We start from the raw sequence: 12,354 nt of genomic DNA, 5'->3' as shown, positions 1-12,354 counted from the left end.
AAAAATACTTTTTTTTAAGCGTACTGTACCGCATTTTTCTGCCCTCATAAGTGCATACCACATACGTAGCCAGATGCTCCTGTTCCTCCTACTTTTAGTCAACCATTCCACCAACAATCCATCGGCTAAGCCATGTGCAAGAGATAACAGTATGCGCCTGCTCATCCAATGGCGCAGAAGCTGTATGTACTCCTGTCTATTTTGCTGGTGCTGCAGTCCCTCCCTTTTCAAGTGGTGGACTCTGCACCTTACAGAGAACTGATGGCTTGAGGTGGAGAGTGTCAAGCCGTCATTTATTTGCTAAGAAGGCAGTGACAGCCCTACACAATTTTGTGGAAGAGAAGGTGGTCCAGTCCTTGAGCCTGTTGGTGTGTACCAAAGTGCACGGCAGCACCGACGTCTGGAGCTGTAACTATTGTCAGGGACAATACATGTCCTTTACGGCTCACTGGGTGAATGTGGTTCCTGCACAGCCACAACACCAAATTGGATAGGTCACGCCACTTTTTCCTCCATGCTCTCGGGCCGTTGGTCCTGTGACAGTGTACGACTCCGCCTCTTCATCCTCCACCGTGTCCTCAGCCTCCATTGCCCAGACAAGTCTCAGTGGCCCTTCAGCATACCATGTGTGCAGGGCACGGCAGTGTCACGCTGTTCTTCACATGGTTTGCCTTGGCGAAAAGAGTCACACAGGGGAGGAACTGCTAAAAGTCATTCGTAAGGAAATCGGAGCATGGCTTACTCCACAAAAACTGGAAATGGGAACCATGGTGACTGACAACGGGAAGAACATCTTGCATGCGCTGCGACTGGGAAGGTTGAGCCATGCACCCTGCATGGCACACGTGTTCCCCCCATTTGCAAGACATCCTAACAATGGGAAGGAAACTTTGCATGCACTTTAGCCACTCGTACACCGCAAAGCAGACTCTCCTTGAGCTGCAGAGTCAGAACGGTATCCCCCAACATAGCCTGATTTGTGACGTTGCCACATGTTGGAATTCCACCCTCCATATGTTGGACTGATTGTAGGAACAGAGAAAAGCCATCACCGATTACTTGATGATCCAAGCGGATAGGGGTACTCCCCTATGTAACTTCAATGTGAACCTGGGCCAGCTCATGCGTGACACCTACCGTTTGCTCAGGCCCTTTGAGGAAGCCACATTATTAGTAAGTCGTCAGGATTACGGGATGAACAACATAATTCCACTGCTTCATTTCTTACAACACGTGTTGGAAACGAAGGCTGGTCAGGGCACTGGAGACGTGGTGCCTACATCTCACGGCCACGTGAGCCCTGTGGGGGCTGAACTGGAGGGGGCACAGTGGAGCACAGTTTAGGTATCGCCAAATGGGTGTTTTTTCTAGTAATCTGACAGGAGAGGAGGAATAGGAGCAGCCAGAGGAGCTAGAGGGTTATGAGAAAGGGGAACCAGAGGACCCAGACACAACGTGGCAGTATGCAGTGGAGATGGAGGCAGGGAGTCCCTCCGAGTCACTTGCACAAATGGCATGAATCATGCTCACTTGCTTGCGCAGTGACAGCCGAATTGTCACCATTCGGCAGCGGGATGACTTCTGGATCTCCACCTTATTGGACCCTCGCTACCACCACAGAATAGGGGCCTTTTTTACACCGAATGAGAGGGAGGACAAAATGACCTACTACAGAGGCATGCTATGTAGTCAGTTGGCCGATGCCTATCGGCGACATCGTCCATTCTCTTGCAGGTCTGAATGGGGGGGGGCCTGCGCTCACCTTCAACTTCCATGGCTGCTGGGGAGGTGTGGGGTGGCAGGAGCAGTACCAGCTCCATCAGCAGCAGCCTGAGTCTACAGTCGCTGATGAGTATCTTTCTTCACCCGCATAGTGAAGCAACTCATTAGCAGCAGATACAACTTGAGCAGGACCTGAACCAGCAGGTTGTGGCATACCATGACATGCCCATACCAACACACCTTTAAAGGGGTTATCCAGGAAAAAACTTTTTTATATATATCAACTGGCTCCAGAAAGTTAAACAGATTTGTAAATTACTTCTATTAAAAAATATTCATCCTTTCAGTACTTATAAACTGCTGAAGTTGAGTTGTTCTTTTCTGTCTAAGTTCTCTCTGATGAAACATGTCTCGGGAACTGCCCAGTTTAGAAGCAAATCCCCATAGCAAACCACTATATGGTCTCCTCATGCTTCAGCCACCCCCAGGCTGTTCCATTCATCCAATATATGGTTTACTGATGCTTCATCCAGCTCCAGTCTGTGTCCTTCAGCAACTAAATGGTTTAGTGATGCCGCTGGGCCTAGGACATTGCCTAGATATGTTTATGGTAGCACAAGGTATCATACATCTTTAAGTAAATTTAAAAAATTTATATTTTATTCTTAAAGATTGTGAGGCCCTATTGTCTCCACATCTGTCGCCAACTCCAGGCTGTGCCATTCAGACACTATATGGTCTCCCCATGCTGCCACAAACTCCAGGCAGTCGGTCAGCCACAATATGGTCTCCTCATATTGATGCCACCTCCAGGCTGTCTCATTCAGCCACTGTATGGTCTCCTCATACTGATGCCCAGGGGCGTACCTAGAGCATTTGGCACCCGGGGCGGAACCTTTGTTTGGCACCCCCCCCACACAAACACACACACACACCCCCGGCTTCTTACATGACAGTGGACTCAGCCTATCACTGGCAGGGGCGGGGAATCGCTCTGGCCGGTGATAGGCTGACGGCTGTCCGGTGTTCCCGTCCCCAGCGCGCGGTCGACATGGGTGAGTTAAATTTATTTTCTGTATCTTTTGCAGCCCGGGCATAGGTATACAGCGTACAGCAGTGGTCTCAAACCTGCGGACCTCCAGCTGTTGCAAAACTACAACTCCCAGCATGCTGGGAGTTGTAGTTTTGCAACAACTGGAGGTCCGCAGGTTGGAGACCACTGGCGTACAGTGAGTTCCATCGCCGGCGGCCCCCAACAAAGAGGAGGAGGGCAGTGCTTGACATATGTGAGTAGTACCCCGCTGGGCTGATCATTAATTGGGGGGAGCAGAACAGTGCTGGCGGGTCACATGATTTTGGGGGGGGGGGAGTCGAACACCGTGCGCGGGTCACATGATAGGGGCGGGGGGGCAGAACAGCGCTGGCGGGTCACATGATTTTGGGGGGGGGATACCGTTATATACCGTGGAACCGCCATAAGTTAAAAAAATACTGTGATACACATATATGGTCATACCGCACAGCCCTAGGTGTATGCAGAGCACCCCCCTCTCCGCCCCTTCCCTTTAGGTATATGCAGAGCACCCCCCTCCCCCCTTCCCTATAGGTAAATGCAGAGCACCCTCCCTATAGGTAAATGCAGAGCACCCCCCCTCTCCCCCCTTCCCTATAGGTAAATGCAGAGCACCCCCCCTCTCCGCCCCTTCCCTATAGGTAAATACAGAGCACCCCCCTCCCTATCCCCCCTTCCCTATAGGTAAATGCAGAGCACCCCCCCTCTCCCCCCCTTCCCTATAGGTAAATAACAGAGCACCCCTCTCCCCCCCTTCCCTATAGGTAAATGCAGAGCACCCCCCTCTCCCCCCTTCCCTATAGGTAAATGCAGAGCACCCCTTTCCCCCCCTTCCCTATAGGTAAATGCAGAGCACCCCCTCTCCCCCTTCCCTATAGGTAAATGCAGAGCACCCCCCCTCCCTCTCACCCCCTTCCCTATAGGTAAATGCAGAGCCCCCCCTCTGCCCCCTTCCCTATAGGTAAATGCAGAGCACCCCTCTCCCCCCTTCCCTATAGGTAAATGCAGAGCACACCCCCTCTCCCTCTTCCCTATAGGTAAATGCAGAGCACCCCCCCCTCTCCCCCTCCCCCCCTTCCCTATAGGTAAATGCAGAGCACCCCCCCTTCCCTGTAAAAAAAAAGGATGCTCACCTGATGTCCCACGCAGCGATCTCCTCAGCTGCAGGGCCCGCGTCTTCTCCCCTCCACAGTACAGACGCCGGATGAGTGACGTCACCGGCACCTGTACTGCGTGGTGCGTGGGGGCAGAGGTCACGTCTCCTCTGTGTAGCTGCAGATGCGGCTCACACAGAGGGGACGCCTTCTCCTGTATGTGCGTGTATCGCGCATACAGGAGAATGTAGCGCTTACTGCTGGGGATCTGGGACGAGTGTCCCGGACCTCAGCAGCGGCGGCGGCGGGTCAGTCTGCCCCTGGCACCCCCCTTGAGAGTGGCACCCTCGAGAGTGGCACTCCTCGTGCTTCAGCCAACTCCAGGCTGTGTCATTCAGGTAATATATGGTTTACTGATGCTGCTGGGCCTGGGTCTGTCCCTAAAAATGTTGTTATGGTAGCACTAGCTATCCTAAATCTTGAATTTAAATTTCAGAATTCTTCTTTTAATCTTAGGGATTGTGAAGCCCTAGTGTCTCCTCATGCTGCTGCCAAATCCTGGCTGTGCCATTCAGACACTATATGGTCTCCTCATGATCCAGCCAACTCCAGGCTATGCCATTCAGACAATATATAATTTACTGATACTGCTGGGCCTGGGTCTGGGCATAAAAATTTTGTTATGGTAGCACTAGCTACCCTAAATCTTGAATTAAAATTTCAGAATTCTTCTTTTAATCTTAGGGATTGTGAAGCCCTTGTGTCTACTCATGCTGCTGCCAAATCCTGGCTGTGCCATTCAGACACTATATGGTCTCCAAATGCTTCAGCCAACTCCAGGCTGTGCCATTCAGCCAATATGTGATTTACTGATGCTGCTGGGCCTAGGTCTGTCCCTAAACATTTTGTTATGGTAGCACTAGCTATCCTAAATCTTGAATTTAAATTTCAGAATTCTTCTTTTAATCTTAGGGATTGTGAAGCCCTAGTGTCTCCTCATGCTGCTGCCAAATCCTGGCTGTGCCATTCAGACACTATATGGTCTCCTCATGATCCAGCCAACTCCAGGCTATGCCATTCAGACAATATATAATTTACTGATACTGCTGGGCCTGGGTCTGGGCATAAAAATTTTGTTATGGTAGCACTAGCTACCCTAAATCTTGAATTAAAATTTCAGAATTCTTCTTTTAATCTTAGGGATTGTGAAGCCCTTGTGTCTACTCATGCTGCTGCCAAATCCTGGCTGTGCCATTCAGACACTATATGGTCTCCTCATGCTTCAGCCAACTCCAGGCTGTGTCATTCAGCCAATATATGGTTTACGGATGCTGCTGGGTCTGAACCTAAACATTTTTTATGGTAGCACTAGCTACCCTAAATCTTGAATTTAAATTTCAGAATTCTTCTTTTAATCTTAGGGATTGTGAAGCCCTGGTGTCTACTCATGCTGCTGCCAACTCCAGGCTGTGCCATTCAGCCAATATATGGTTTACTGATGCTGCTGGGCCTGGGCCTAGACCAAATTTTTTTTTATGGTAGCACTAGCTACCATAAATCTTCAATTTAAATATCAAAATTCATCTTTTAATTTTAGGGATTGTGAAGTCCTAGTGTCTACTCATGTTGCTGTCAGCTCCAGGCTGTGTCATTTAGCCACTATATGGTCTCCTCATGCTGCAAACACCTCCACACTGTGTCATTCAGCCACTATATGGCCTCTTCATGCTGCCAACACCTCCATGCTGTGTCATTTAGCCACTATATGGTCTCCTCATGCATCAGCCACATCCAAGCTGTGTCATTCAGCCACTTTATGGTCTCCTCATGCTGTCAACACCTCCACGCTGTATCACTCAGCCACTATATGGTCTCCTCATGCTGCAAACACCTCCACGCTGTGTCATTCAGCCACTATATGGTCTCCTCATGCTGCCAACACCTCCACGTTGTGTCATTCAGCCACTATATGGTCTCCTCATGCTGCCAACACCTCCACGCTGTGTCATTCAGCCACTATATGGTCTCCTCATGCTGCCAACACCTCCACGTTGTGTCATTCAGCCACTATATGGTCTCCTCATACTGATGCCACCTCCAGGCTCTGTGCCACTCTGTGGCAGTGATTCTAAAAACGATGCCTGTAATCTGCATGTCATACTGAATAACAGTATTATTTCACTACCCCAGCACACTCCATATGCGTTTTAGAACACATCAAAGTGTTCTACACCCCTATTGATGCTCTCTGTAGGCCAGAAATAACTGTTCGGAGCAGGAGATGTTTGCTTTGGGGATTTGCTCATACTCTGGACAGTTCCTGACATGGACAGAGGTGTCAACATAGAGCACCGTGGTCAGACTGGAAAGAACTACACAACTTCTTCTTCTGGAGCATACAGCAGCTGATAAGGTCTTAATCCTTCTAGTACTTAGATTAGCTGCTGAATACTACAGAGGAAATTCTTTTATTTTTGGAACACAGTGCTCTCTGATGAATCACGAGCACAGTGCTCTCTGCTGACATCTCTTTCCATTTTAGAAACTGACCAGAGCAGCATATGTTTGCTATGGGGATTTTGTCCTCCTCTGCACAGTTCTTAAAATAGACAGATATGTCAGCAGAGAGCCCTGTGCTCGTGATGTTAGCAGAGAGCTCTGTGTTCCAAAAAGAAAAAAAAATCCTCTGTAGTATTCAGCAGCTAATAAGTACTGGAAGGATTAAGATTTTTTAACAGAAGTAATTTACAAATTTGTTTAACTTTCTGGCACCAGTTGATTTAACAAAAAAAAGTTTTCCACCGGAGTACCCCTTTAAGATTTTTAAATAGAAGTCATTTACAAACCTGTTTAACTATATAGCACCAGTTGAATTGAAAACATTTGTTCTCCACCGGAGTACCCCTTTAACTGATGCTCAGGGCTACCCTCCCAGCGTGAAGCCCTGTAGTACATCACCCATGGAAAACAGGGCAGGGAGGAGGCAAACCGCATTGTATTGACTCCACCTACCTGACTGATTAGCTGTAAAGGAAAAGTGTGGTGTTATAAGTCTATAAAGGTCATCACTGTAAACAAAACTATAGTAAGTTTGATTTAACTATACTCTAACTGCTCCTTGTAGATTTTAAGCCCTTGCGGGCACGGTTCTCTCCCCCTATATGTCAGCTGGCAAGGTAATCTGTGTCACGTTCATTGTTCCTTCGTTTGTGTTATGCACTTTTACCCTCATCATATGTAAAGTGCTGTGGAATCAAGGGTTCTATATAAATAATAATAATAATAAATTGCTTAACCAACTCTTCCCGCTATCCACTCCTTCCTTCTGTTCATCTGTAGGCTTCAATATACAGTATACAGGTACACAGCAGCCAGCCATGAAAGCCCACTGTATTGGTGTATTCTCTGGTCCCTCCTAGTAACATGATAAGATGGCTGGCTATTGATTTTATTGCCTGTCTGTAGCTACAGGAGGAGCAACAGGAACTGCATTCCAGGATGAATCCTTCTCATTGTACACAGTGGTCCCTCAACATACGATGGTAATCCGTTCCAAACGGACCATCGTTTGTTGAAACCATCGTATGTTGGGGGATCCGTGCAATGTAAAGTATAGGACAGTGGTCTACAACCTGCGGAGCTCCAGATGTTGCAAAACTACAACACCCAGCATGCCCGGACAGCCATTAGCTGTCCGGGCATGCTGGGTGTTGTAGTTTTGCAACATCTGAAGGTCCGCAGGTTGAAGACCACTGTCCTATACTTTACATTGCACGGATCCCTCAACATACGATGCTTTCAACAATGTAAAGTATAGGACAGTGGTCTACAACTTGCGGACCTCCAGATGTTGCAAAACTTCAACACTCAGCATGCCCGGACAGCCAACGGCTGTCCGGGCATGCTGGGTGTTGTAGTTTTGCAACATCTGGAGGTCCGCAGGTTGTAGACCACTGTTAGAGAAAGTTGTACTCACCTGTCCCCGCCGCTCCGGACTGTCACCGCTGCCCGGGATGTCGCCCTCCATCACTGTCGCCGCGTCCCCGAGGTGTCCCCGACGCTCCGGTAAGGCCTCTGCTTCCCTGGCATCCTCGCTCTCCGTCGCCGCCATCACGTCGCTACGCACGCCGCTCCTATTGGATGACGGGACGGCGTGCGCAGTGACATGATGACGACGATGGAGAGCGCCGACGATGCAGGGGATCCCGAAGAGGACGCGCCGGAGCCCCGAGGACAGGTGAGTGACCATCACCGGAGCTCACGGGGCACCGTAAACGGCTATCCGGCAGCAGATGAAGCAGTCTGCGCTGCCGGATAGCCGTTTATGCGATGGACCCGACATAAAAAAGCATCGTATGTTGATGCTGCCTTCAACATGCGATGGCCTCTGAGAGGCCATCGCATGTTGAAATTATCGTATGTCGGGGCCATCGTAGGTCGGGGGGTCGCTGTACTTACAACTAAAGCGAACTGTATTACTTAAGTTACAAAGGGTCATAAAAGAATATACAGTAGCTAATATGTTTTTTTGTTTTATTGCAGTTTTGTGCATAAAGCATCTACAACTTCAAGTCGAGCAGGCTGCTTTGATGAACTTAAAGTTCCCAGTCACCTCCACAGCCTCACACTTTTCTGCTGCAGCCCCCGTTTTGGTCTCTTTACTGTTGATGGTCGCAGTTGTGCTTTTGAGTATATGGCAGGCCAAATCCAAGAAGATGTTTTGCTGGAGACAGAGCTATGAGAGGCTAGGAGGTAGTCCTCAGGATGTGTCATGTCATGAAGACAGCAAACAGGATGGCGAAGGGGACAGTTTAGATGAATGTGATATAGTATATAGTACTAAAGATGGGACTGTGTATAAGAAGCTCCCCTTCAAGCTACATTCACCAGAAAATGGCCTATTAAATGATGTGGGTTGTATGAATAAAGTATAGTAGCTTTTATTGGTAAGATGCCAGGATGATTGTCTTCTATGAACAAAACAGGATTTTTTTTTGCTATAAAATATGTACATAAACCAAATTGCAAATATTACCTCTTAGAGACCAGCCTGTTTTGGGTCCAAAGAACATTTAAAAAATGTTTTTCCAATCATTGCCTTCAAGGAGCCATAACTTATTTTTCTGTCAGCATAGCTGCATAACACCTTTTTTTTTTTCATATTGTGTAATGGAACCAATATGTGGTGCATACATTCTTGGTGTTTAATTTTTACTGTATTCATTGTATAAAGAACACAATAAATGTATTCTCACAAAATGACAAGGATAACAAAATTGTATATATATTTTTTTTTTTTATAAAGCTTTATTACTTTGCTTTAGTGTTGCTGCATTCGAAGACTTGTAAAATTCTGTGAGTTGAGTACATGTTTGGGGTTGCTTTTCATTCCATTTTTTTGAGAGGTATATTTCTTCTTTTAGCGTTCACTGTTCAAGATTAGAAACTTTAATTTTATCGTTTGGGTTGTTTTTAATGTGGTAATTAGGGATAAGCGAATCGAATGGGACAAATCCAAATTTTTTACGAATTTCAGGAGAAATTCGATTTGCAATGAATGTGAGTATCACCGCGATTCTATTGCTCAAATAGCTTCATTAAATTCCATTTAGTGCGCTCCAGGGCATCTAAAATGGCGGATCCACATGTGAGAACATGGGGCAAGGAATCCTGGGAACAATGGTAAGCGGGATGACCCTGAATCACATGCAGGATTCAGCCTATCAGCAGCCAGTCACCCCTGTGATGGCACAGCCCTATATAATCGGCATCCATATTGCGTCCAGTCACTACAGCCTTTCACTGCAGAGAGATGGCTAGGGGCAGACAACACTGTGTGTGGCACATAAAAGCTTTTTCCAGCAGAGATTCACCTCCTAATCAATTCAGCATTCTGTTGCACAGAGAGAGGGAAAGAGAGCAGTGTGTGTTTCACAGAAAAGCATTCTTACTGAAGTGATTCACCTCACAGTCACTGTCTACAGAGTTCTATTGTGCGCAGTACTGGAGGCCCTATCTCCAAAAGGATATAGATACTCTAGAGAGAGTTCAGAGAAGAGCTACTAAACTAGTATATGGATTGCAGGATAAAACCTACCAGGAAAGGTTAAAGGACCTTAACATGTATAGCTTGGAAGAAAGAAGAGACAGAGGGGATATGATAGAAACTTTTAAATACATAAAGGGAATCAACACGGTAAAGGAGGGCATATTTAAAAGAAGAAAAACTACCAAAAGAGGACATAGTTTTAAATTAGAGGGGAAAAGGTTTAAAAGTAATATCAGGAAGTTTTACTTTACTGAGAGAGTAGTGGATGCATGGAATAGCCTTCCTGCAGAAGTGGTCGCTACAAATACAGTGAAGGAGTTTAAACATGCATGGGATAAGCACAAGGTTATCCTTCATATAAGATAGGGCCAGGGACTATTGATAGGATTCAAATTATTGGGCAGACTAGATGGGCCAAATGGTTCTTATCTGCTGACACATTCTATATTTCTATTACAGAGAGCACTGTGTGTTGCACAGAAGAACAGCAGCGATTCAGCTCAAGCACATATCCTGCCTCGAAGCACTGATAGGGAAGGGAGTGAGATTGAGAGAGAGAGAGAGAATGCAATTTTGGGTGTAATACACAGCAACTGTGTACTGCAGCACTGGTGTGTACTGCTGGTGTTGTGCTAAAATACTTTTTAAGAGTACTGTAGCGCATTTTTCTGCCTTCATAAGTGAATAGCACATACGTACATCTAAGTAGTTGTTACGCTGAGCGCTCCGGGTCTCCGCTCCTCCCCGAAGCGCTCGCAGCGTTCTTTAATTCGCAGCGCTCCGGTCAGACCTGCTGACCGGGTGCGCTGCGATATTGCTCCCAGCCGGGATGCGATTCGCGATGCGGGACGCGCCCGCTCGCGATGCGCATCTCGGTCCCCGTACCTGACCCGTTCCCCGTCTGTGTTGTCCCTGTGCGCGTGGCCCCGCTCCTTAGGGCGCGCACGCGCTGGGTCTCTGCAATTTAAAGGGCCAGTGCACCAATGATGGTGCCTGGCCCAATCACCTTGATTAGTTCCACCTGTACACTCCCTACTTATACCTCACTTCCCCTGCACTCCCTTGCCGGATCTTGTTGCCCTTGTGCCAGAGAAAGCCTTTCCTTGAGTGTTCCTAGCCTGTGTTCCAGACCTCCTGCCGTTGCCCCTGACTACGATCCTTGCTGCCTGCCCTGACCTTCTGCTACGTCCGACCTTGCTCTTGCCTTATCCCTTGTACCATGCCTATCTCAGCAGTCAGAGAGGTTGAGCCGTTGCCGGTGGATACGACCTGGTTGCTACCGCCGCTGCAAGACCATCCCGCTTTGCGGCGGGCTCTGGTGAAAACCAGTAGCTAATTAGAATCGGTCCAGCGACACGGTCCACGCAAATCCCTCTCTGACACAGAGGATCCACCTCCAGCCTGCCGAATCGTGACAGTAGATCCGGCCATGGATTCCGCTGAGGTGCCGCTGTCAAGTCTTGCCGACATTTCCACGGTGATTGCCCAGCAATCCCTAATGATCACCCAACGAAATCACCAGCTGGCATACTTGACCACCGTGACACAGCAACTTCAGTCACAGATACAGCAGCTGCTGCCGCAGATACAGCAACTTCAGTCACAGACACAACAGCTGCAACAGCAACAACCATCTCCTCCGCCGGCTCCTGCAACTCCTCCGCAGCGACCGGCCGCTCCTAACCCCTGCTTGTCCCTGCCGGACAAATTTGATGGGGACTCTAGACTCTGCCGTGGTCTCCTGTCTGGGAAGGCCCTGCCATGTGCCACACCGCTCGGAGCACCTCTCTCACAGTATCCTTTGCAATCCACCCCTGTGCCTCCCGCCGAGGAGGCTATGCAAGTGGATCGGTCTCGCCTGACCCCTGAAGAGAGGACTCGCCGCAGAAAGAAAGAAGATTTACTTCTATACTGCACTGTGCGTTACCGCACAGAACCCCTGCTCTTGAGCATGGAACTTTTTGTTTTGCCCAAATGCTCCTCTGAAGTCCTCCTCGGTCTGCCATGGCTCCAACGCCACTCCTCTACCCTTGTCTGGACCACCGGGGAGATCATGAGCTGGGGTGCTTCTTGCCACAGAAAATGCCTCACGTCTGCTCCCAGTCCCGTCAGTCAAACCTCTGTGTCTCCCCCTTTACCTGGTCTCCCCAAGGCCTATCTGGACTATGCTGTGTCTCCTCCTCACAGCTCTCAAGGGCCTAAATACTGTGAAAGGCCAGGCAAAAGTACTCACCGGCTGGTGTACACAAATACTTTTTTAAGCATACTGTACAGCATTTTTCTCCCTTCATAAATGCATAGCACATACTACATCTAAGTGGTGTACTTTTTTGTTTATTTTAAAGTCTCAAGGGCCTTTATATTGTGAAAGGCCAGGCAAAAGTAATCACCGGCTGGTGTACACAAATAAGCGTACT

At 48.2% G+C, this 12,354-nt stretch overlaps 1 protein-coding gene across 2 annotated transcripts in view; it reads left to right on the top strand.

The window, feature by feature from the left end:
- The window catches only part of LOC130368607 (proprotein convertase subtilisin/kexin type 5-like), a 154,266-nt gene extending 144,857 nt beyond the window's left edge, over positions 1 to 9,409 (top strand). For both annotated transcript variants that reach the window (XM_056572514.1, XM_056572515.1), the window contains one exon: positions 8,431 to 9,409. In XM_056572514.1, coding sequence (XP_056428489.1) covers positions 8,431 to 8,822 — 392 coding nt within the window. In that variant the 3' untranslated portion in view covers positions 8,823 to 9,409. The remainder of the gene's footprint in view (positions 1 to 8,430) is intronic.
- Positions 9,410 to 12,354: the final 2,945 nt, after the last annotated feature.

The sequence above is a fragment of the Hyla sarda genome, chromosome 4, assembly GCF_029499605.1.
Source record: "Hyla sarda isolate aHylSar1 chromosome 4, aHylSar1.hap1, whole genome shotgun sequence".
Lineage (NCBI taxonomy): Eukaryota > Metazoa > Chordata > Amphibia > Anura > Hylidae > Hyla > Hyla sarda.
This window is presented reverse-complemented; position numbering and strand designations above follow the sequence as displayed.